This window comes from Lytechinus pictus, chromosome 13, assembly GCF_037042905.1.
Source record: "Lytechinus pictus isolate F3 Inbred chromosome 13, Lp3.0, whole genome shotgun sequence".
Lineage (NCBI taxonomy): Eukaryota > Metazoa > Echinodermata > Echinoidea > Temnopleuroida > Toxopneustidae > Lytechinus > Lytechinus pictus.
In genome coordinates this window covers 18,049,756-18,077,148 of record NC_087257.1, presented here as the reverse complement: position 1 = coordinate 18,077,148, position 27,393 = coordinate 18,049,756, and the positions used below count along the sequence as shown (strand labels likewise).

Below are 27,393 nucleotides of genomic sequence, written 5' to 3'. Positions count from 1 at the left end.
ATCTTATTAGATTAAAATGGGGGAAAAACAGGTTTCACACAAAGAAAATAAATCTAGACAACTGTATTATATTTTTATATTTAAAATTATGAAATTCATTAATCTGGTACTACCGCCATCACATGTAATAGTTTTATATAAACTTTGCAATATACCATAAATGTTTCCTCTTCTTACCGCTTAATAAAAAATCTGAATTTTACAAAGCAAATTTAAAACATGAATTACATTGTGACACAATAAATATAGATGCCATTCCACAATATATTTTGGATTCGGCAAGATAAGGCACTGCCTAGCATTTTTAATGGCATAAAATGATCATAATTTTGCGCACAATGCCTACAGTAGGCGATTATTGCTCATGAATAATGTTGACATATTTGTCCAATTTAGTCTTCCGTCGATCATTACATCTGAAATGCTTATGCTGTGATCGTTTTCAGTTTCAGTATTATCTATTGTAATGGTTAATTTAGAGACAGATGGTATTCCAAAATTAATACACGAATATGTATTCGATTGTATTCATATTAATCTTCAACTTATCTGCTTTCACCCAGTCTGCAACAAACTGTATTATTAGCCAATTCAAACAAAGCGACAACATTTTATAATACCATTTACATAGAGTACAAATTTAATGTTTAATAAGAATAAACAAAATAATCAACTTGAATCTTAAAAAGCAAAGGACCAAGTATACTTCCCTGCGGGTCAGAATGATAATTTTCAATTCAGTCATGCTACATCCGTGAAACCGTAAAGCCCTAAGCTCGTCAAGTACGTCAATATGTGACTTGAATCAAGAGCTTGTTTATGGCCAACAAGTATTTATATAGTATACGCTGATACCAGGTGCAAGCCAACTTTAAATCGAGCCAATCATACGTTTTACAATCATTTAGAAGTAGACAGTTGAATATCAATCTGTTTCGTGCGACAGAAAGTATGAATTTAATTGCTATGAGTTGGAATTGGTCTATCTATCTATCTATAAAGCGCAAACGAAAGAGATTAAAAAAAAAATCATACCGTGCAAGTGATATTTACAAACAATCATTCTCGTAAAAATTCCACGTGAACGTGTAAGGCATTTACAAAAGAGTTGACTTTGGACTATCTAAGAAACACATAGGGGCGATTCCATGCTAGTTTCACAAAATTTTATAACTTACTTTCCAAACGAACGGGGAACTTCCATCTGTTTTTGTGGTAATAATAAGTTCTAGTGTGTTGCCTCGAGATAAAAATGACCACAAACAAAATTATGTTGTACAAGGATGAATTAGACCTAGAGGTTAAAATGTTTCGTGTCGAACATGACGCAGAGGTGTCCGAAACGACACGCAACATTTTAACCTGTAATTCACCCATGGACAATTAACATTAATATGATGTTTGTCATTTTTCACAAGACTACGCAGTACAATACTTTATTACCACAAATTCAGTTGAAGTTACTCGTTTGTTCAGACAGCAAGTTGTGCAAATGGCTGATTTGTTGAAATTCAATGTTGAAAAGCTGAAATGTTGTGAAAATGGCTGATTTATCGCATGGAATCGCCCATAGACAAGCGAGAAGTCAAAGTGCACCCTAAACCTTTTATTTTCATAAAGAATTTATCCTGAATCCCTTTTTTTAAGATGCAAATCGACGCGTTATTTCTCATTCAAAGACATACTGTAGAGATGATTAGGCCATTTATATACTTTTTGAAATGAAGGCGAAGAAGCAGACCATCAACATGCTACCAACTCCCAGCGGTGCAGAACCTGAAGAAATTTCTAGAAAAATAAAATAGAGATGAAAATGACAAGCGGGTGAGAAAATTTAACTGAAAGTTAAATCTATCTTTTTTTTTCTGGGTACCCAGAAGGAAAAACCAGTTCCACTGGACCAGTTAGACCAGTAGAATTTTAACTGGTAACTCTGGAAATTGGAACATCGGTTCACTGGTCTAACTGGTCATACTGGTCCAGTTGAAATTTTACTGGTCCAATTAAAAATTAAACTGGTCTTGAATTACTCGAATTTTATACTGGTCTTGTTTCTGGTGGTAAATACTGGTCTTCGTACTGGTATCCAATTCAAGCTGGTACGTCTTTACTGGTATTTTCTAATGGTCTGACTGGTCCTCGAACTGGTTGAACTGGTCCTCGTACTGGTCTTACTGGATCAATTTATTACATGCATTTGGTTTGTTATATACCATGGTCGGTGAAATGTGATGGAAAATACGGTTAGTAAATTAATCTTTCTGCTGTTATTTTAAATGTGATATATGAAATTATACATTTCCATTGTGAATTAGTTCACACACTTATTTGGAAAGTTTTTAAACAATGAGTGCCATTGCAAGGATATTCCATTCAAAATCCTGATTTTCCTTTTTAAAATAGGAAATATGCAAATGAGGTAAACCACGTGATCAGCATCATCACAATTACTGGTATTACTGGTCTTGACCGGTTCAATTTCAAACCGAATTACTTTAGACCAGTTGACTATCAGAGGAATATATCTTGCTTTGATCTTAATCATAATTAAAGGAAATAATTATTTTAATGATAATGTTAATATTTAATAATTATAATAATATTCATAATAATAATAACAATATCAATAACAATGATAACAGTAATAAGAATGTTGACAACAATGATCATAATAATAATCATAATAATAATAATTATGATAATTATAAGAAGAATGATGATAACGATAATAACTTTCTCTGAATTGCAAGATTCATTTTCCATAATTCGTCAAATGATCTGCCTTGAAATAAAGTCATTATTTATTGAACCAGTAACACCAGTTTGATGAAAAACAATTTAACTGGTATTACTACTTTGCTTCAACTGGAATGCAATTGTTTGAACTAGTCTCCAGTTGATTTTTACTGGTCCAGTAAAAATATACTGGAAACCAGTAAAAATCTACTGGAAACCATTTATTGGACCAGAAACACCAGTTTGATGAAAAACAATTTAACTGGTATTACTAATTGCTTCAACTGGAATGCAATTGTTGGAACTGGTCTCCAGTTGATTTTTACTGGTCCAGTTAAAAAGCAACTGGCCCAGTAAAAATATACTGGAAACTAGTAAAATTCTACTGGAAACCAGTAAAAATTCTTACTGGTCTTACTGGTTTTTCCTTCTGGGTAATTATATTCTAAAATATCATAACGATACAGTATTCATTCCATATTGGATAGCTTAGAATGGGATATCAGAGAAAGCCCAAAAGTTAGGGGCAAACCTTCTGGACATGAAATAAATCCATTGTTTTGGTAGGCCTTCCTACTAAGGATTTACTGTTCCGGGGTGCCCAATGCGTGAAATTGTCTTCAGACAGTTAAAAGTGAGCATTTTGACTTATTTTGACAATGATAATCACATAATGTGAACACAGTGTCACACATTTTGTTCACATGCAGTGCTTCCATTTTATGAAAGCACCGCATGTGAACAGAATATGTGACACTGTTCTTTCCTACAGGTAAACCAATCAGGTGATTGAATTAAATCGTCCAATCAGATCATAACTTACTCATTGGGTCGTCCTATCCAATCACAATTCTCTTCATTACTTTTCTCCAGCCATAAGTATTTCAAGATGCATGGCGTCTGATTTCATCTCTCTCTGACCGTTGATGGCGTCCGTCGCTTCTAGCCACGGTCTGCTTGAGCCAATCAAAACAACCCCCTCCCCCCCCAAAAAAAAAAGTAAAACGTATACAAAATTTTAAAATTACCTGATGTGCCTGACCATCCAATCACATCTCCGTTCTCTTCGTTAGTTTTCTCCAGCCATTCCATCAGGGGTCGAAAGTATTCCAAGATGGCGTCTGCTTTCATCTCTCTCTGACCGGTGAGGGCCTCCATCGCTTCAGGCCATGGGCGGCTTTTGCCCAGTGATAACATTGCTCTGCCAAAAAAGATTGACGCAAGGAATTCAATTTGCAATTTTAAGTAAGGAATTTTCACAGGAAACTAGCAAAGATCATGATCATTTCTCTAAAGAAATCAAAAGTATCGAGGCCGTATATGTCTTTTTAAGGGGTTTTCTTCGTCTGAAATTCAGGATCTTGTCGACAAAGATGGTGACTTTGCCTCGTCGATAATTTAACAGGCAAAAAAGGTGACCATTCTAAAAATAAATATCGATAGTTGCCTTCTCTTCCGGACTTCAGAGTCCAAAGAGTCGCCATCTTGCTATTTATTGCATTTTCCTTTTCAGGGGAAATATTATTCTAAGTTTTAGGATCCAGATTAAAGTATCAAAGTATTGTAATTGTATCAATTCTAAGTATTTACGATCCAGATTAAAGTATCAAAGTATTGTAATTGCATCAACAATAAAAAAGTAAATAAAACCAATTTAAGGAAACGTCATTTTTTTAAAACTACAATATGAAATATTTGCCAAGTGATATGAGAAAATCCCAAGTCGCAAAATATTTAGCGACTAAAATCAAAAATAAAGTTACTAGTTAGGGAACATCATGAATTGGATGTTGGTTTATACTGCCTAAAACAAATAATTTCTGTACGAAGATTTTTGCGAATAAAATAAGATATATTGTTGTAAACAGTGTAAAAGCATTTTCTTAAAGGGGAATCCAGCCTTGGCCATAAAATGTTGTGTTGGAAAGGACAAAAATAAATTAAACAGAGTGGCGAAAGTTTGAAAGAAATCGGACAAGCAATAAGAAAATTACAGCTGCTTTAAAATTGAGATCACTAATAGTATGTAGATTTCAAATTGGCAACTGGGTAAGTAAATTATGACAAGGGGCAAGGACAACTTTCCCATAAGCCATGTACTTTATTATCAGGGATTTGTGGTTTTCTCCTAAGTACCCATTCCCCTGGGGCAGTAATCTCATTATAATCCAGGTAGTATATTGTTTTATGTCCTCATGAAAGAAAAATATAATTTGAAATAAAACTTTTGGGGAAAATGACATTTTAGCCATAATATGTATTGGAGTACATGGAAGAGTAGTCCTTGCCTTACATCACTATGACATCCCATATGCGGCCAATTTGAAGTCTCCATGGGTATAGTGATTACCAATATTTACAACTTTTAAAAATTCATAACTTTCTTGTTGTTTGTCCAATATTGTTCAAACTTTCACCTATCAACTTGTCTGATTTTTCTTTTTCTTATAAAAACAAGTTTTTATTTGGGTTGGATTCCCCTTTAAGATTACTGCGATTACAATGAATCAGTACCATTCAGTAATAGGAAGTATCAATACAGGGCGAAGGAACAAACATTGTGATTTAGTTGAGATTAATGTTAAAACTATGATAATGACAATATTTTCTCGGGGCTAACCTCGATTGGCATTTTGCTATTTATGTTACATGTAGATCCAATTACCGTTTTTTCCTCTCTCTACGTGATGTACTCTACTTTTACATGTAGATGTACTTTAAAGTGAGATTTGGTAATCAATCCAATTCAATTTATACTTACGCCAATTTGTCGCCAGCTTCAGTAGATTGATAGAAGTCGCATTTATGGAGTGGTCCCGTGTGTCCTGCTAACTGGCAAAGAGACTGGTAAAACTGGAACTGAATGATAGTCCGGATATAGTATCTGAAAACAATACAAAGATTACCAAACCTGAAATACGTACACATGTATGCCATATATCCAAAAATATAAATTATAACGAGGCGCAATGATGACGACCTTCCGTCAATTACATGATATTAAAAATAATTCAGTTTTTTTGTGAAAGACTAAGACCAAGCGATGGTTGGACCAAACTCTCATTAGACAATTATTTTACCAGGTGTGTCTGCATTTATTGATAATTCAAAACATAAAATCATATATCAACATCCTATATGATTGATCGAATGACAAATTTCGACATGAACATAACAAAAATACATAGTTAAAATGTTTGGCAACAAACTGTCCATTGTGTTGGGTATTGTAAGTTGGTTAAAAATATATATATTCTGGGCAATTATTATCCAATAGAGCAAATTTATTACCCAATTATAAGTTTTTATTACCCAATTTGGGCAGATTTTAACCAATAGTTGTGTGGACAGTGTGTTGCACAGGGTTGGTTAAAAGTTTTGCATTTTTTTGCCCAACTATTTCAAGAGTGTAGACAACAGAAATTAATACACAAGTACAAACTATCAAAATGCAGGGATCAGCTATCATTATCGGAATGCTTGAGACAATAGCAGCCAAGGGAAAGGGGTTAAATCCAGGGGCAAAAAAGCAACAACAAAAAAAAAAGGTTATCACCCCAAATCTAAGGTCATTTCGACGAAAATAAATCTGAAAAGCAAAAAAAAAAAAACTATATATACATGTTGATGAAAAATTGTGGGTTTATGATTAAAAAAGTGATGTCCCTTATAATTCTTTGAACATGTTGAAGTAAAGAGAAAGGGGAAAGGGGGAAGGGTGAGGTGTAGAGTGAGTGGGGGTGCTCGTGAAGATGAGTTTTTTAGAAATACTTTAATAAAAGGTACCTCCTTAACGAAACATTATTTCAAATTGATAGTAGTTCGAGTGGGATTCGCCATTAAAAGAATAAATTGATAGTTATTGCTTACCCAATAAATGGATACGATATAATGATATGAAGCATGGCACCGGCATCGAAATCGTCGTCAGTTCTTTCAACGGGAGCTTTGACCCCGATCAGATCATTCCTTTATAGAAAAAGAGCATGGGAAATATGAAAACGTGTATATCGGTATAACGTTGCGACGAAAGGAATTCACATCGTTGACCTCATGTGCTTTTATCATTTATCGTGAGAAAATTTTTCATGAGTTAATCTCAATGGTCTGAAACTTGGATATCAATTTTGAGAGAATTTCGAGGAACGTAGACCTCCCCCTCCATCCACACACACACACACACCCACACCCACACAATCATACCCTCATCCGCACATCCTACCTTGGCCTACACGTCCTAAACGCGAGTGCATATTTTAATTTTTGTTTTAACAAAGGGTTTACAATCTCCTCAGCGAGTCAGGACGGAGTGTCAATGATGTATCGCGCTTGACATTTAACATATTAGCACATTTTTCATTACTTGCCTATTCCCTAAAAATTTGCTTTCTGATATGGTTTTAAAGATTTATTCCTTCTCGCGAAAGCGTTCATTTTAATCTTACTTTTTATTAATGTATCTAATTTTTCTTATATATATTCATTCCTTATATTGCCAATTGTTCCTTCATCCACATTTATCAACATTATCTAGGCCTACTTTACATATTAATTAATCATTATTTCGTTAAAAATTAATTTATTCTTTTATCTATGCATTCAAGCTGTAGTTCTTATTATTATTTTTTTTTTTTGGGGGGGGTGAAAATCATTTTTTTCATACTGCATATCAATGTATTATTTATTCAAAATGTTATTTGATAAATTAGTCAGCTAATTAGTTATCTAGGAATGGTAGGCTCCTTTTGATATTGTTCATACTTAAGTTGCCACCATCTTGCTGTTCCCTCACTGACGTTTGTTTTCCCGCTGAATACATCCCATCTCCATTGCTCCAAAGCTAAGCTGAATGGAAGGGTTCCAATTGTTTGTAATGCCATCTTCAACAAGAAGTTTATATCTGTGTTTGTTACTAGGGTAAAAAGACAAAGTTTAGTAGAAGTTGGTGAGGACAGTTATTCATAACTGAGGAATGATTGCATATCGGCCAACTATAATACGTGTAAATACACTGTTGGTCATAAAGGTGGAATAAAATATTTTTGAATAAAAATCGACAGTTTTGTTGGTATTTGAAAGGCTACGCGTAGACAAAATGGTAATTGAGTGATTACATAATGTTTCCCCATTACACAGGTAACATTATAACATGAGAAATTTGGATTACGTAATAAATTCTTTTGTTGTAGACTATAAAAGCCTAAGCATATGATATTATGTCCCTTTCCCTGATTTAGCACTGTGTATAAGAAGGTTGCATTTTTTCGAGTTCCTTGTACCGTTTGAAATAAAAATCGGTAGAGACGTTCCCTGGACTATGCCTGGTCCAACGGCAACAGCAACACGCGAGAGAGTGGTAGCACTGCGACAGGAGGGCTACAATGAGACTGATATCGCAGAAGTCCTAGGGATATCACAGAGTGCAGTCTCTACGATCCTGAAACGTCAACGTGAGGCGGGGAATTTGCGGCCACGGAAATCTCCAGGACGTCCCAGATTGACCACAAGAAGAGATGATCGCCAACTGTTGAATTTCAGCAGCAGAAACCGGAAATTGCCCACGAGCCGTCTTCGTCGCTTGTGGAGGAGATATCATGGGATCAACGTTTCCCGATCAACCGTTAATCGCAGATTGATCCAACATGGTTACCGAGCACGACGGTTGACCAAATGTCCACGCCTGTATGTTCGCCACAGAGTAGCTCGTCTTCTTTGGGCTAGGGAGCACAGAAAGCTTCATCCAGGACATTGGCAACATGTGGTCTTCACGGACGAGAGCCGGTTCATCCTTGACCGAAAGGATTGGAGACAACGAGTTAGTCGATTAGCCGGGGAAAACCTTCGCAATGAATGTATCCACGAGACGACTCAAGGCGGAGGCGGCTCAGTGATGATATGGGCCGGCATCCATTATGGAGGGAAAACGCCACTGGTGGTTCCGGACGGAAACGTCAACGCCGCCCCCTATAGGGATATCTTGGAGTTCCACTGTCTTCCATGTGCAAGACGAGTGTATGGGCACAATTTCCGACTGCAGGATGACAACGCTAGACCGCACAGGGCCGCTGCAGTAAGGGAATTCCTGGAGGCAGAGGGCGTCGCACAGTTGCCATGGCCAGCTTGTTCGCCGGATATGAACCCCATAGAGCATGCATGGGATACCCTAGGCCGAGCCATCAACGACAGAGAGGTCATTCCTCAAAATCTGCAGGAGTTGGCAGATGCTCTGAGGGAAGAATGGGACGCTATGCCTGTTGACGTCATCAACAAGCTAGTGGACAGCATGCCACGACGTCTGTATGCGCTGGTTCGTGCCAGGGGTGGACATACCCGATACTAGTGACTGAGTAAGAACAATGACTCAAGTTTGATGCAAATTTGTCCATGAAATCACAAAAAAGAAGTCATCTGGAAATCTGAGAGAGATTGAAAATAAATATCTCATGATCCTTTAATTTACTGTATATTGTCGTCATTGTTCTATGCTCATGACATCCATCGCTTAGGACATAAACTTGTAAAATATCACTGTCAAAATATCGAATTAATATAGACCAAAATTTTCTTTAAAGTTGCGAGCGAGCAAAGCAAACCAACAAAAGTTTTGACCTTTTAGAGATTATAATCTCAGTTAGTGATAAATTTTGACGTGATGTTCAGAAAATAACGGGCCTACATTTCATTGTTTTTTTTTGTTTTTTTTATTCTCTTCCATGTGGAACTTTTTAATTTTATTTTTATTTATTTTAATTTCGGGACCTCCAGCGCTCCCACCAATACATTACGTTGCGTGTGTGTGAGTGGGGTGTTTGTGTGTATTCATGAAGTCATATCATGTGGGGTTGTGTACACATACCCTTATAACAATTTTTTTTCTACTTATAAACTTGGGGGATAATACACAGCATCCCTCACCTGGAAATTTTGGGAATACCCCCCCCCCCCTTCCCCAGCTATTTACGGTCTTAACTGTTAACTGTTTTGTCGTACATGTAGAGAAAGTGACAGTGATCTTTGCAGGCCTTCTTTATCATTTACCTCGTTTTTTCCTTATTCGGTTCACTTCATTTTGTCCTCTATCTTCTTCTATACCATTATATAAATTTATATTCCAGTCTTATAGAAACGTTTGTTCTTCTTCTTTGTCTGCGTCTGATCTACTTCTTCTTATTGCTATTTGAATTTAAAGAGCATAATAATTAAACGTAACATTAAAATAATTCTAAGATTTTGACCCATAATGCACCGTTCCCCAGCATGAACAAGCTATTAAAATGCGTAATTGAGTATAATTCTACTTACCATTCATCGGGTCGTCATCCCCGTCAAACAATCCCACCACTTTCAAATGTTTGGGCGTGGCTACCGATTGTGCTATCACTTCCCCAATGGCCTCGTGGAACGCACCGTTAGCTCCCCGGCGGAAGGATACCGGTTGGTGTTTGTAATTCATAGCATACTGGATGTGACCTAATTCGTGGTGAACTGTCATAAAGTAGTCCATGTTCACTTCCGTGCACATCTTGATCCTGAAAAGACAAGCGCGAATAACTAAATAACGCTGGCGTCATGTTTTTGACATTTTTGGTAGTACAATTTACCGTTTGATATCACGTTTTAAATTTCATTTTTAACAACATGAAAAATAGGCATCCGTTTTCGCAAACCTCATTCAAAGTTTAAAGGTTATACTGTTCTCTAAATTTACCAAAACTAGAACGTGATTTACACTTGCAATTATTATCATTTTTAAGAGTTGTGTTCTTTTTTTTTATTTCACGATGAAAGGATAATTATCAAATATTGTTGACTATATACGCTTTCAAAATCTGCGGACCTGTTCACAATGATATCCCTAACCCTTTGCTCAATTCCGCACACAGGTTTATAATTCTCCAAAGCCTGTCTAAATCACAGTATCTAGCATCGGGGCCAAGGACCATGATGGTCCCCTTTCTGGCGCCGGAATAGGCGCTTGATTCGCGTCCCTTCCAACTTAAAAAAAAATGGCCCTATCTCCCACCCCCAACACTCCACAGTATTAAACCATGGACCTAAGATTAAACTGACCTAAAGTCTTCTCTGTTGAGGAAGTCCCATGCCTGGGGGTGGCATAGCACTCTCCTTCCATCATCGGGTCTCTCGAACATTGAATTCTCCCAGAATGCATCGTTGGCTGGAATTAGACCCATGGAGCTGAAGAAATCATCTGCCATACGGAACAGCCTGTCCACCGTATAATTCTTTTTAGGAAAAATATAGAGTGGGAATTATTTTAGAGGAATGTTTTTTTTTTCTTCTAGCCAAACATGGCCTGTAATTCAGCTAGCCATTTTTTCGAGATGCTTCCCACTATTCAAAGAAGGACCACATAAATATGACGTTGTGAATGTCCCGGAAAGTGAATCAAATTACGAGGTTCAACATTGGAATCCCGCAAAAACATGGCATGATAATTTATGAAAGAGTTTCGCTACGCGATGTACGTATATATGCCCGTCAAATGACACAGAACTGCTGGGATGGGAAGTCTTTGTCGAAAATTTGTGAACAGGAACAGCGGTTCGTCCTCTTTTTCGGAGTTGCAAAAAAATTGCAAATGATTATTTCCGGGGGAGGGGGCGGTCAAATATATTTCTGTACACATGCGTGACCAAATTATTTCCAAACACCCCCTAAACGAGTTTTTCTCTGTGTGCAAAATAACCCCCTGAACAAGTTTTTCGCGGGGCCTCATTTACACATTTTGGCCCCAAAACAAGTTGTCGCCAGATTATGACCCTAAAACAAGTTTTCCCGTTTCCCAGGCTCGTTCCCAGGGTCGTTGCTTACGATCGGGAAGAACCCGAACACTTCAGAAACCTAGGAGGAAAAAGCCCCGGGGAAAAAGATTTGGTGAAAAAACATACCCTAAATACGTTTGGCTAGTCTTAAAAAAGGGTTTTGAAAAACATAGGCCTACCCTAAATACGTTTGACCCTGCGATTAACCATTGACCAGCCTTTCAAAACGACCCTTTTTTGACAATCGGTGTTTTTGATACCCTTAACGAGTGCACGGAATTATTTCGTTTGTCTAGAATCAAGTACGAAAATGCTGTTTTCATTCACCAATTTTCGACAAAGACTTATTGTTCTTTTTCATGAAGGGCATTTGACAATACATTTTGTCTGTTCTTAACCCTCCGTATTGGCTAATTAAGGCCTAGTCTACCCGGCTAGTCTATTTCCCTTTTCGTGAGCTCACCTGTCTAACCATTTCATCAGATACGTCGATATCAGGAAGATCAGGGTACGGCACCACGTGTGGATAGATATTCCAGAAACGTCCCCACATGTCCCCTGTGAAGTTTGGACAAAAAATATTAATTAAAATGAAGATTAATACCGAAACTTTGCAGGTATAATGGAACCTTCAGAAGGAATCTTTCTTTCTTTTTCGGATTCAATGTCGCGCAATCTACCGTCAAATAGATTGGTAACCTGATTGCAGAAAACCCGTAGTAAAAATAACCGGGCTAGGTTTGACGGAAGCTTTAATTATGATCTCATATCTCTCTCTCTCTTTTTTTACATATCATATCACTACCATCAGCAGACGCAGCACTATCAATTAGAGTAACGAGTCAAAACGACCAATTGCGCGGTTAGCATGGGATCCGGGGAAAATTTCTCAACAGTTTCAAGCGAGCGAAGCGACTGAGGGGAAATCCTCCTAAGCCGTCCATCTGTACGATAGTGGCATCAACCAGTAGCGTAATGAGCCAAACACTTTAAGGTGCACCACGTGGTGTATTTTGGAAAATCTTGCACTCACGATCGAGTGAAAAAAACTTTGCCAATTCGAAATGAAATTTTAATTTCGTTTTATATTTTTACGTAATATATTCAATAGACCATCACGATTTTGATGACTTATTTTACTCGCCAGAAATTGTTTACCCCCAATAATGCTGATGACCTTTTGGCCTCGTGTTTCATTTTGGACAGATGATCCGTTTAACCCCTCCTAATGCTGTTTTCCAGGTAAGCCCTGAACGTTCCATAGCAACTCCACGGGGGATCGAGGAAGGAGGGGGGGGGGGGGGGGTACTTGGATTATGATTGGACGGGGTGTGAGGCTCAGGGCTTGAAATCCTTACCCATCTCTAAGGGTAATTTGACCGTGAACAGGTACCCATGTCTAAGGATTTTCCTCAACATGAAGACCCATGCCGAAGGATTTTCTTTAAATTACAAGATAAATTCTGCTTTTTTTTTTGCATGTAAAAAGGCCAATGTGCAATGCAAAAAACATACATGCGCTACATGCATGCACTATGCATGTAAGATACTGTATACGGTCGGCCGAATATGCCAGACATGCATAGAGTGACGTACCCCGGTGCCCGTTGCTATCGTACTAAGATGTGGAAATACTACAGGTAGAATCTTCTCGTCCCGGGGTCTCGGCTACTCGTACTCTCGACCGGGACAAACATTTCCGGGGGCTTTTCCTGGGGCTTTTCCTGGGGATTCTTATAAGTATTTTTTTTTTTTTTTTCAGACACGCACCCATTTCTAAGGATTTTTCATGCAAAAAACGACTCACTGGAGCGGCAAATCTCCGTATGCGAGTATCCCCCCCCCCGGGGGGGGGGGCAGCTCACTCACCTAGTACATTCGCCGGGAGGAGGCCAGTGAGGGAGACGTGTTCAGATCCGTATATTCCATTCAGCTTTCGTCTCACATAGGCATGAAGCTGTTTATAAAGTGGTAGAATAGCATTGTAGAGTTCATAAACTTGTGTCTCGAGGTCGTCGCCATAATCAGACCTCCAGTAATCACCAAGGTCATCATAACCTGTATAAAGAAAGATGAAATGCATCCAGATTATATATATCCAATATATATATATATATATATATATATATATATACATGTATATATATATATATATCATCATTATCGTTATAACCATTATCGATATATGAGCAGCATGCAGTGGCGGCATCTTGATCATTAGCAGAAGCACCATCATCACTTCAGCATCATATCAAAAAGTTCTTTGGAAGCAAATAGAAAACGTGATTTGCAAAATGTTATTATTATCACCATCACCGTCGTCAATATCATCATCAGCAGCAGCAACGTAACAGTCATCGTCGTCATCAAATTTATCATCATCAGCTACATCATCAGCAGCTACATCACTTCTACATCAGCTATCATCATCATCATCATCTTCATCATCATCATAATCATCAACCAATCATCATCATCATCATCCACATCATCATCATCCACATCATCACCTCCACCACCACCACCACCACCACCACCACCACCATCAGGCATCATCATCACCTCCACCACCATCACCACCACCACAATCATCATCATTTTTAACATGTTTCTCCACTTTAAATCTTACCATTCGCTCTTGCTCCTTGATTAGCTATATCCACGTATCTGACGTAATATGGTTTGTTAGCTTTCCCTATTATGTTACGGAACTCCTGCCAAGCCCACATTAGTTCATCCCAGTCCGTTGAGGTCGCCAAAATCTCCGTGAGATCTGAAAGGGAAAAATGAATAAAACATTTAAAATTGCTGAAAAGACCCTAAATTAATGATAAATCGCTCTTCATTTCATTGCCATTGTCATTCCTATTTATTTATTTATTTATTTATTTATTTATTTATTTATTTATTTATTCATGCATGTTCACAATGTACAATGTAAAAGAATACACAGACAATATATAAATGCATATATGAAACACAAGTAAATAATGAACATACAAAGGTGTTACAACGTAAGCTAAAAGCTTGATTGGTTGAAGCACCTTTAAACTGGTTGGCATCCAAGAAAACAAAATAAAAATGTAACAATAAGGAAGAGAGGAAAGAAAGAGAAGAATGTAAACGTGATAGAATGCCGAGATATAACAATTAAGTTTCAAATCGTTATGAATATATGGTATAGTAATTCAACAAAGTTGAATTCTTAATCTTCAGTTACGAATAGAAGAAAGAAAACAAAATACATGTATACATGTATGTTACTAGCACTTTACAGATTCTGTAATTTTGAAAGGAGATTGTGCTTTACAGCCAATTTAAAAGAATGTGAGGTTTTCAAATTTCGAATATTATGTGGAAGAGAATTCCAAACATCTGAGGGGGTTGGCCATATACGCCCAGTCTTACGAGTTGGATATGTGGTAGACAATAATGGGGAACCTACCCGGTTCAAGTTTGAGACACTCTGATGGGTCATCAGGCCGACATATTGGGGTAGAGCTGTATATCCTTTTCATCTCAGCCATGATCTCATTGTACTGTTAGAGAATAAAAGCAAAGACAAGTTCGAATCTCATAAAAGGGCAATTCCAAAGACAGAGAAAAAATCTTTACACCCGAATCCCTATACATGAATTCTTCTCCAAAGGACTGTAATTGCAATGCAATAATATTTTAGACTTATAATCAACGCTCAACAATTAAGGCAAATTGCTTTTTTTTTGTCGATCCCTAAATCGACATAAATGGTTTTCTTGGTTGTACTCTTATGTTAATTTACTATCTGTAATGCTATTTTCTGTAACCATGTAGTTATATGTTCATCGTTTTACTTGTATGTATTGACTTGTATATGCGTTTTTAGGAAGAATGAAATAAAATCAGTTCAATTCAATTCAATTCAATTGTGACCTTGATTTTTTTCATTTGTTCATTAGGACAAATTATACACAAAACAAGTAGTCACAACGATATACAGATCGAACTCAAAATGGAATCGATTGGATAAGTTTTAGAGGACAAAAATGGCAAGCAAGAATCACTTTGAACTATGAACACAAATAAAATTATAACAGATGTTAAAATGAACTAGTTAATGTTACCAATCCAACCACTTCCTTACTTTGATCTAATAACCGAGTTCACTTTCACTTCTGTCATAATTCTGTTTGTGCTTTGATTTCCAATATTCATCTGGAAAATTACTTGGTAAGTTTTTTTTTAAAGTTTTTATTGGGTTTTCATAATTTTGTATAACAAATCACATATAATTAATACAAGTAATTTAAAATATAACAGAATAAATAAATAAAAAAAAGAAAAAAAAGCAGCATACACATTATTAGTTTACATTAGAAAAAGTACAGCTTATCAAGCTATTATTACTTGATAAACATGTAGTAAAAGCAGTAATTTTGTCTCTTTTAGTATTCCTCATTCCCTATAGTATAGTAAAGGCAAGAATGTAATAACAGAGGGATAAAAATCAGGCGATTCACCTATTATTAAAGATTAACAAAATTCCATCCTCAGAAGGCATGTTAAGATTTTCTTCAGTTACAAAAATTGATGATAGAATATCTTACAACTTAAATCTCCATTTCCGAAAATGGCTTGTAAGCTTATTATTTTTCTTGGCAATACGATATTCAATATCCCTGTTAGAGATCAAATATGCTTTATAACCGTCAAAAGTTGGTTGTTTGTTCTGAAATTTACAAATATAAATGTAATACTTAAGCAAAAGAAACAAATATGTCATGAACTTATCATCAAAATAACCGAACATCTTTTCAAATTTTGAAACATTCTGTAAATCATGCTTTTTGGTTTCCTTAATAATAGCTTTCATAATTTCATCCCAAATAGGTTTCACAACAAGACATTCCATAAAAATATGTAAATAGGTTTCCGGGTCACTGTTACAAAAAGAACGATTAGGGGAGTCCTTCCTTTTAATTTTATACAAGAAATCATTGAAACTTATTGCTTTATGAAATAACTTGAAATAAAAAGAGCGCACACGTGTCATTATAGTGGACTTAAAGTTATTTACATTAACTTTCTCCCAATTGACCTCATCTGTGTTATGGAGATCATTCCAAAAAACTATACGTTTTTCTGGAACACATGGTTTAAGTAGAATACTTTATGCATATTTTGGGATTTTCTGAGTTCTCAGCAGTGTTACTCTGATTTCATCAAAAATTTCATGTGGGGATAAGTCAAAGGTAACTAAATAATCAGCTGGTATATTTTTAATTAAAAAATTGTATTTCCTCCTATCCTGAACAATTATACCAAAGTCTAGAATAAGCTCTTCAAATAATTTATTACCAGGGTGAGGAGGATTCAGTAAATCACCAATATAAATAATACCCTTATCTAACCAATCCGGGTACATGAAATATTGTTTTGACTTTGAACGAATGTTTCTATTAAACCAAATACACTGACAAGAACCAATTGAGGAAAAGAGAGTATCATATTCAGCTTCAGAGAATTTTTCCCTAAATATATACCATGTTCAGATAGACTCAGCCAATTGACATTGAGCTTAGTTTATTCAAAATACTTTCCGGAGCATGTGTTTTCCATAAAATATCCTGTATATTACTAAAATCATTCAATACAGAAATTTCAATAGACATCCACATACCTTTATAATCATCATCAAAAAGCATTTTCACCCATGACATTTTTTGTGCAAGACAACACTAAAGAATAGGGATCAACCATTCTTAAACCACACAAAGAGAAATCATTACATATAAGTAGCCTTTTGACCCTGTCATTGCCACCACTCCATATGAATTTAAACAACATAACGTTCATTTGTTTGAAAAAAAATCTGTGGTATTTTAACACATAAGACAGAAAAAAAATAACGGAGTCGCGGCAACAACAGGGTCTTAACGACACAGATCTTGCCTACCAGAGATAAGTTTCTTGCACGCCAGCAATTTAGAGTTTTTTCAATGGATTTGAGTTTGGTCTTGTGATTGAGTTCATAAAGCTGACTTGTATTCAAAGAAAAATGGATACCTAAAGTTTTAAAAGTAAAATTATTCCACTTTAAACCATTATCAGAAAAAGGGAATAACTGAGAACCCTTCTTGGAGCCAATCCATTTTGCTTCTGATTTGGATATATTGAGCTTACAACGAGAGCAATTAGAAAAATTATTTATAGTTTCAAAAAAATATTTAAAAGAGGATTCTGAGCCATCAATTAAACATGTGGAATCATCTGCAATTACTTGGTAAGTTTGATTTTGCTGTACTTTATTATTTTATTTTTCGTTGCTTTCAGTTTTGTCAAGTTGAGTTTGTATCATTCCGTTCACTTTGTAAATTTTGTTGCATTTAGCAAATACAGAAGGAAGCTATATACATCACGTGACCTACGTTATCCTGTATATATTGTTGTATATATATATTGTTATATATAAACTCAAGATGAAATAATAAATAACAATTCAATGATTCAGTCAATAATAATTTAACTGACTCCGAGTAGAACATACCTACTTTGTCCCCCCCCCCCTCTCTCATAGTTTTTTGTATAGTACATTATCATTTTTTTTTATACATATACATATTTCATAATGACTTTGTATTGTTCTCACTCATTTACAAGGGAAATGCATTTAAAGTCCATTTAAAGTCAGAATTAAGGTCACCTCATTTACGGTGTCGTTGTCGAGTGCAGATACGCCGATGTCGGCTATAAAACCAAGTAGACGCTGAACGTCCTCGGGAAAACTATCCTTGACATCATCGAACTCGCGAGCCCTCATCGCAGAGTTCTTACGAAAAACGGACTCTTTCAGACTGGCTTGAACCTGAAAAGAATGGTGTGAGGAAAAATATTCATTGATTTAATTGTTTATTGCATTTCTTTCATTTATTGCACCATCATCAGAAATACAAATAAATGAGCAAACGCAATGAACGTCGAGTTGAAGATGGGTAATATTGATACAAACGAAACATGGGCTTCTCCATAATGATTATTATAATAATTGCATCAACATCCCCGCAATCATCACCGTCATCATCATCATCAATCGATCACCATGATATCATCATTTTTATGAGAATTATCGCCATAACAACCATCACCATCATAATAATCTTCATCAATATAATCACCATCATCGCCGTCATCATCACCACCACCATCATCATTATCATCACCATCATCATCATCGGAATCATTATCATCATCACCATCATCATCGTCATCATCATAAGCCATATACATACACTTTTCTCTTGATTAAAATCGGTAAGGTTGGTCACGAAATCCCATTTTGCCGAGTTGGACTCGAAAAACACAATCTCCGCTGTCGAATTATACTCGTCCAAGAACACCAAAGCTTCATCCAGACGGGTATCCCAACGATCACCACTTCCATCGACATCATCGGTGCTGACCAGTTGGGATGGAGGCACAACGACGGCGATGATGATCGCGAGAAGACACAAACTGTGACTTTGTGAACCCATGATCGCGTGAGACTGCTTTGATTACTTTATGCTATTGGCCCCGATATTCTTTCTGCCAGATCTATTTTCATGATTTTGTTTCCACAAGCTCGTAATAAGGAAACGAGGAATAAGAACCGGCTTGCCTGGACTGTCGGTATCTCTCTAATCATAACCCAATGTGGCAAATCGATATTTATTTTCCATGGGTAGGGAATGTTCTGTGAAGTTCCTCTTGTAATTGGTTTGCAAGGAAGTTTGCACACATTTCTTCCAGGCTCGAATCCGGAAGGAAGTGGGCGTTGCCCCCTTTTTAAACGGGAAAATACTTTCCGACAAGTGGTCACTGTGGAGATGACTTTTTTCTTTCTTAGAAAATGTCATTTGCACCGTTCTTCCCCATAAAAATAGTATTGATTACCATCATTATTATCATTTTATATATATATATATAAATATATATATATATATAAACATTACCGATGTAAAACATTTTCTTTTAAGATATACCTATATTTAGTAAATTGATCCAAATATATGCATGGTAATTGTTAAGCCATTATGTCTTTTACATCTTCAGATACCTGAAGAAGGCCTAACTAAATGGCCGAAAGCTTGTACTAATAAAAGTTGAAGAAATACAGGCTACGTCTCTAGCTTCAATGCTTTTTGAGCTTCTTCGCCAATATATATTTGGGGGGGGGGGGGGTCAGTTGCCCTTCCCTCCCCCTATCTCTCTCTGGTCAATCCTCGAACCGCCCCACCATTATTTATATTTCGCCGTTGATTTTGTGACGATGAAATATCAAACACTATTCTAATCTTCTATGTAATACATAATTCGAAAATAGAAATTTAGTCATTCCACAAAAAAATGAGATGACCTTCGACCTTGGTTGAAAAACCCTGATCACATAACATGCAATTTGCAACAATTAGTGACATTAATTGTAAATGATTGTCTTAGTTTTATGAAATTGGGCTTTTTTATATATTTACTTTCAAAGTCAGAGTTGCCAAGGTTAATATTTAACCTTTCAGGGAGAATTAAATGAGAAAGGATGGAGATCTTTCTCGATTACATACAATCCAATCAAAGAAATGAATTTATGCTGGGGCAGATCCAGAATTTTCCAAAAGGCGGGAGGCATTTTTGTACATAAAAAAATTTACAAGCCAAGAAAAATAAAGGAGCTCACTTTCATATGCATATGACATATTCCCTCTCATTTTTTTGTCTGCCTTGCAAAACGCCCCCCCCCCTGTTTTGCAAAGGCAAACAAAAAATGGCAAAAGGCAAAAAAAAAAAGGTGAGGGCAAGGGTCTGAATGTATGAATCAGGAAGATGTTGAAAATCTGCAGGTTTTTTTTTTCATTTGCCAATTTTCAGCCAATTTTCAAGGAGCCTCCTTGGCAATCAGGAAGACTTAGCAGCCCGGCAAATTTATGACGATATTTCAATTATGATGACATTTCAACCTGAAGTTAAACTTTTACACTGACGACACTACCAAAGGCAATAGAAATGCATAAACATAATAAGAAATGAATGTCAGAGTTCACTTTGTAGCATTATCTTTAAAATATATAACGTTCCTTTGTTTCATGACGATATTGTGTGCGACCGATTGTTACAATGGATGGGCATAGCCTACGTGTATATACCGACAGTTGGAATTCTGATAAATAAACCAAATGATTAGATATGAACTATAGGCTAGCTGAAAGTTAATTAGATAAAAATGATCTTATAGAATTATATATATCACACTGGACAGAACAAGGTATCATATGCAACAAATAAACTGAGACTTCAATGTTTGTATTATTTCTTTCAATTTAATCAATAATTGTCATAATACCAGATTACCGCTCATACATCCCACAAAACATGCCCATATAGGCAATGAATTCATTTCATTCAAGTTTACAATTTATCGGTACAGCACTACCACCATCACATGTACTAACAATAAAGTTTTTTCATAAACTTTGCAATAAATTATTATGATTCCTCTTCTGACCACTTAATTAAAGATCTGAATTTCACAGACAAAGTAAAATAAAAAGAATTGATTTAAATGTAAAAGCAATAAATATAGATGATTCGAAATGGGCTATAAATCAGGAAAAGGGACAAACACTTCAATTGATGATGTAAAACAATCAAATAATATGATCAACAAATTATGATCAAGTCAGGATTGAATTGAATCTATATATCCCCCTTTTCTCTTCTCTCTCTTTCCTTCTCCCCCCTCTCTCTCTCAGTCTCCCTTCTCTGATTTTACTAAGAACATTAATAACAAAATCTGACAAGACATTACACCACTTTAAGTAAAAAATGGAAATCAATCAAATCTAAATCAATGAATTCTTCCTTCCAGTATTTAAGTCTGATTTCTTACTGTAAAAAACAAAGCCTACACATATACATGGAACCACATTGCATTCAAGCAGCAAACATTTGGGCAATTCCATAAAATAATCAACCTTTTGTACGTCCGCCCCCTTCCCATTTTTCTAAAGTCTTACCTTACTTCATAGACTGACCAGGTCATGGACCCTTGAGAACATTACAGACTGTCAAAAGAACAGGAAATTACAGACAGTAATTTTCATGAAGGTCCCACTTATAGGGGGTCGAACGTACATATTTCATGGAATTGCCCATTTGTATTCTTCATAGCCATACGCGAACATTTCTCGACAGAGCTACGAAAGAGTTCAGACCTTTTCCTCTTTAGAAATTATCATTCATGAGAAAACATTTATGATATGTCTTTAGTTATATATTGCAATTTAGAAATTGATTGCTAATGAATTTCACTGACCCCATAGAGGACTGCATGTACAATATAAGAACTTGCATGTATATCTATAACATCTTGAATACATGCATTTTGTAATGAAATCTTCATGTACTGTGCATTTCAATGAAATAATATACCACTAAAGATATTATATCCAACAGTGTAAAATTTCAATATTATATGCTAATCCAAAATACCATCATTCACATTTCCAAACAATAATCTAATTTCTTCTCCTAGATATCAATTACCAGATTATCAGACAAGAATTGCACCGATTATTGTAAAAAATATAACTTTGACATATGCAGAAATTCCCAAAGAATTTCAATGGAAGTTACACAATCTAAAATACAAATGAAAAAATTATTCTCGACATACTTGTCTAAAAATGTCGGCTGATATCAAGATGTTTTCTTCATAGAATTACTGTTAATTCATAGGCACATAACTACTTAGGATTCAAAAGTTATGCTAGTCAAACTGAATACATTAGGAATACATTCATATTTCAAGACAGTACACCACCAACTTCCATTATGAATATTCAAATATCTGAAAATTCTAAACATTTACATATACCTTCTTTAAAAAACAAAAACAAATATGAAATAAACAAATATAGAACAAAACAGCATATTTAGAAAGAATATTTCAAAGAAGTGATTATATTATTATATTTGAAAGTTAGATAAAAATATAAAGGTACGGAAAAGTATACATGTAGGTGTTTTCATATGGTCATAACTTGTTTGTTTATTGCGACAAAGGCAAATTCAACTTTCAATTCCTTGTTCCTTGTAAATGGCCAGATATTAGTTCAGCCATGTACATCACAATCATATAATATGGATAATTAAATTGAGGTTTAAAAATAAAAAATAAATAAATAAAAACAGCCCTGTGATGTTGTTACCAGAGCAGAAAGATTCTATCAAGTTGCTTAGAATTTTTAGTGTATCAAAGATTTCATACAGGAGTAAAAGCATGCATGAGTGTATGTGGGGGGGGGGGGGGGGCTCAGAATGTTTAGATAAATAAACTTTGTTCCTTTTAGATATACATGAGATTGGTTCCATATAACACATAAATAAAAATGTTATGAGGAAATATAGGGTTCAGGTTGGGTAGCCCATGATAACAACTGTTCTAAGGTTTCAATTAATCTCTTTTCACCCATCAAATTGGCAATGATAATAAACTATTTCTACCGAATTCCACATAGTTTGCAAATATCAAATAAGAAAAAACAATTCTGAACAAAACTCAACAGATTTTATTGAAAAATTTGCCAATTCAAATTTTGAACAGAGATTTAATTGTTTTAATCATGTTCCCAATTTTGAAATGATTAGCTTCACTTTAAAAGACATCTTGAATGCGGAATGTATAAGATTGGATTGACGAAACACTAATACAATTTCTGCAAATGATATAAAATTGTTAACATAAATATCAATATATATATTTCTAAGAAGTGACTATGTATTTACAAAATAATGTAAGTAAAGATACAACACTAAATAAAGTGACATGTCTCTTTTTCAAACGCAATATATTAAAAAGAAAATATTAATATAATTTCATCTGATAACTACAAACCATCCAATAAATCATACTGTATAAAATGTAAATATGTGCACATTTTCATAACTAATAAATGAATACTTTTAAGTGAGCAATAGTGGTAGAAGTTAAATGTTTTATCATTACATTATCTGTATTTTGCAATGAGCAATATATAAAGTTGTTATTCATGGTAAGTAATTTATCCAGGATTTGGCACTACAGGAAACTGTTACAAAAATATAATTTTTTAACTTATTGAAATTCTGTTTCACCAAGATTCATATGAAAATATAAAATAACAACATCTACAACATGGATAAAGAAAAAAAGTGCCCAAGATGCAATTTTAAGAACATGTATCCATGAATTGATTCATTAAAAGAATAAAACTTAGAATAACAAGCAAAATTATAAACTAGATTAGACTTATAGGTGCTAATGGAATAAAATATACAAGAAAGTGAACATGGAATATGAATGAAGTGTGGGTCATAAACTCTATATTTTTTCAATGCATCATTGCAAAATATTACTATGAACATTAGAAATGAAAACACTCTTATTAATAAAAAAAAAAGAAAAGGGAATTTGAATTACATGTATATATCAGAATGTGAGAAAAATAAACATGACTAGCTGCATTCACACTATGTAATATGTGTATGTTGTGCAAGATTAACACGTGGAAAAAAAGTTAAGATACAAGCTGCATAATGACACCCCCTGCCCCCCCCTCCCATAGGAGAGGAGTCAGGGGCAGGAGTGCTCTGGATAAACATGTACAGGATGTATAAAGCAGGAAAATTCTGAGGGAGGGTATGTGCTATCACTTTTTGTGGGGAATATATTCTGACTTTTCAACATATGAATGAATGTTTGATGATGATGACAACAATAGTGACGATGATGATGATGATCACTATGATCACTATTACAAACACTCTCCCATGTATCCATCTTTGGATAAAAACTTACTTGTGTGAAAACTAAATGAACCAGACAAAACTGGTACGAACTTAAACACCCAGACTAGCCACAAAAGTGATGTGACAAATCATATCCTAATCAAAAGCTTGTAAGATATTTAATACACACAAATGCAAGCTTTATGCATTTTCACTGCTTACCAGCAGAGTATTGTGCTTAAGAATAGTTCCTATATCGTGCCTCGAAAATAAGCTTTCTTGTGCTTCTTACCGACATGGTCTTGAGGCCGGTAAAGGGAATAAGAAAGCCTATTGTTGAAACCTGTTAAACTTGAGTTTTCTTACGCAAAATACTCGGCTGTCAAGCGGTGAATATGCATAAAACTGATGTAATAGTACATAAAGTTCCCATTTGTCAATTTCACTTTCAGCTCCAATCTGGGTCTTTAAAGAAATCGGACAACGTAAAGACATGGCGTGGATGTGTGAAAATGAGACCACTATTGAAAATTGGCAGCAATTTGGTGAGAAGAATATGTAATAAGATAGTACAGTGTATTGTCATAGCTTCTTACTGCAGGGATCATCTTTCCTCAATGAATGACATTACGGTAATGATATTAAGAACAATATCTCCGAATGTTCATCAGATTTCATTGAAATTGCCCAAATCCTCCACTCTCTTTGGAGTATCCGAGTCACTCACAATGTGAGGCAGTTGCAATAATGGGCAAAAATGATAACTTACAAGTTTACTCACATGTATTCAATTTTACTACCAATTTTGTTCAACTGCATCTTATTAATACCCCCTTCAATTTGACAAGAAAATTGGCAGGACTATTAATTTCATTGACTAAGCATGGCTATTAAAGACTATATTTGCTTTGGAATCATTCAGTTACCTAGCTGGCATGGTGTGGTGGTTACTGCTGTTCATACACATGCAGAACAGAAGGGCCAGAATTCACAAAGGGTTTTTACAGCTCTGGAAGTGAGCTTGGATCGGAGACAAAAGAGGCACATATTGCCTTTTAATAAGTCAATTCAGGAAGGTTCCATATACATGCATCCCATGTACATAGAGGGTTGGACATATGGTCTTGACCGCTAAACTTCCTTTGTGAATTCTGGCCGAAGTGTGTTCGACGATGGCAGATCATATCGAAGGCTACATTCACATGAAGTCATTGGAGTGGAGCCGAAATGCTTCTTCCTCGACGTTACCGGAATCGCTGACCTGGGAGTACCTGCGCATCTCTTCGATCAGCATGATGTGCTCCCGGCAGCTGTAGTACGAGGTGATGTCGGTGCTCAGCACCGCGCTGCCCCGCCAGACGCCGCCCTTGCGCCGCGACGACCGTTTCCGTCTCAGCACCACCGCACCTTCGCTGACCATGCCTCCTCCGGTGGCCCCGGCTCCTCCCCCCGGAGGTAAGGCTCCTGCCACGCCCCCTCTGCATGCTGCTGCATCTGGTAGCTGTAGGTCAAGGAGCCCTTCCTCTTGACCATGGATGGGGCCGTCAATGGGTAGCCAGCCGCCCCTGAAAACATTACAAAGAAATTCGCAATTGCGTAATTATATGGAGAATGAAATATATAAGGACAAGCAAATTGTGCACCATCTCTATCCCTAAAACCTATTTACATGCGGCTCTCAAACATTTTTTTCAAAGGTTTTAAAAGTTTGCAAACATAAAAAAATTGCAAAGTCTAGCATGTACATTTTAGGGGGCAACAGTGCAGCAAACATGTGCAGAACCTGCACCGAATGAATGTCCACAAGCTTCCCAAATCATTAGCTGTTGCTTGGAGTCGCTTTTTGTTTGTGAGTAGGTTTAGAAATTAGGATCAAAACTACTTGTACATCAAAAGCAACTCCCTTCAACACATTGTGAAGCTTCTGAACCTTTGCTCACTTTTGCTGCATAAAATGCAAATGTTTGTATAATCCTTTTTTCTTTGTTGGCATTTTGCCTCCTCAAAACATTTGTAGGCCACATGAAAATCAGGTTTAAGGCTTATTAGGTAAAGATGCAGCGAACCCAGGTGATTTTTCCAAAACAATAAGCACATATATCCGTTAGCCCTGAAAGCAGTATTAAGTTCAAAACAATCCGATATCTTTTTTAAAGAGTAACAACAAATATGAAAAGCTTTCTCTCACATCGAGGTGGTCTAAATTTTGGGTGGCATGCATGAAGATGTGCATTTCTGTATGCAATAAATTTTGTTGAATTAATCATAGGCCTCTTTGAAAATGCGTTGATTCTTTGTTGCAAGCACTTACAAGAAGGCCTACTATTCATTTTTATGAAAGAAACAGTATACTTTGTAAAGTAAACCATTCATGACCATTAGCACGCAGACAGTAACACAAACTGTCACAGTGGCACTGCACTGTAAAAGCTCTAACTAGTGTTAAGAATACAATTTGGTGTTAGGAGAGGACTCCAACCTCAGGTGTTAGAAATACACCATCAGGTTTGAACATAACACTAAATAGTGTTAAAATATCAAACAGAATGGGCAATGATAACACCACTGAGTAACCATGAATTTAACACAATACAATGATGAAATCATAAGTACATAAAGCCTAGCTCACACCATGGACCTATTACGAATAGGTCCATGCTCACACTATGCGATCCGATGCGACACGATTTTTCAAGAAATCGCATTTTGCATTAAATATAAAAGATTCAAGAAGTAAAATTATTTTGTATAAAGTTTGGCATGATGTTAGGAATACTGAAATCATAATTTTACTTTGCGGCAAGCCATGTGGTCGGAGTAAAGTCCAAATCGGCTTCAAGTCGCAGCCAATGATGACGTCATTAAGATTTGGAATTGAATTTGTTTTTATTCATTCAGGGAGGCTCGAACTGGACTGAATTTCGATTACAGTATAGTTCTACCACTATTCTGAACTCTGATCTGTAAGATTTAATACCGTAAGTTGGAATGTCCATATCAAATGTTATCACAATTTCTTTGAAATTCGGATCGCAACGAATCGCATAGTGGGAGCCGGGCTTTATGCAGGTGCCGCCCTAAGAGAGATTATAGAGTT

General features: G+C 35.9%; 2 protein-coding genes across 5 annotated transcripts in view; both read right to left on the bottom strand.

Annotated features, from left to right (window-relative positions):
* Positions 1-66: 66 nt before the first annotated feature.
* Positions 67-19,192, bottom strand: LOC129275092 (angiotensin-converting enzyme-like). Its single transcript, XM_054911873.2, has 13 exons — positions 18,788-19,192; positions 18,202-18,363; positions 14,965-15,058; positions 14,149-14,292; positions 13,389-13,577; positions 11,983-12,077; positions 10,807-10,979; positions 10,039-10,265; positions 7,498-7,648; positions 6,607-6,705; positions 5,498-5,620; positions 3,765-3,937; positions 67-1,788 (listed from the first exon to the last, which is right to left on the bottom strand). The coding sequence occupies exons 1-13, from the start codon at positions 19,028-19,030 to the stop codon at positions 1,706-1,708; spliced, it is 1,956 nt and encodes a 651-aa protein (XP_054767848.2). The 5' UTR covers positions 19,031-19,192; the 3' UTR covers positions 67-1,705.
* A 1,629-nt stretch (positions 19,193-20,821) lies between these two features.
* The window catches only part of LOC129275091 (myosin-9-like), a 33,692-nt gene continuing 27,120 nt past the window's right edge, over positions 20,822-27,393 (bottom strand). For 3 of the 4 annotated variants that reach the window (XM_064108988.1, XM_064108989.1, XM_064108991.1), the window contains exon 16: positions 20,822-25,861. In XM_064108988.1, coding sequence (XP_063965058.1) covers positions 25,495-25,861 — 367 coding nt within the window. In that variant the 3' untranslated portion in view covers positions 20,822-25,494. The remainder of the gene's footprint in view (positions 25,862-27,393) is intronic. The other variant, XM_064108990.1, reaches the window with a different exon arrangement.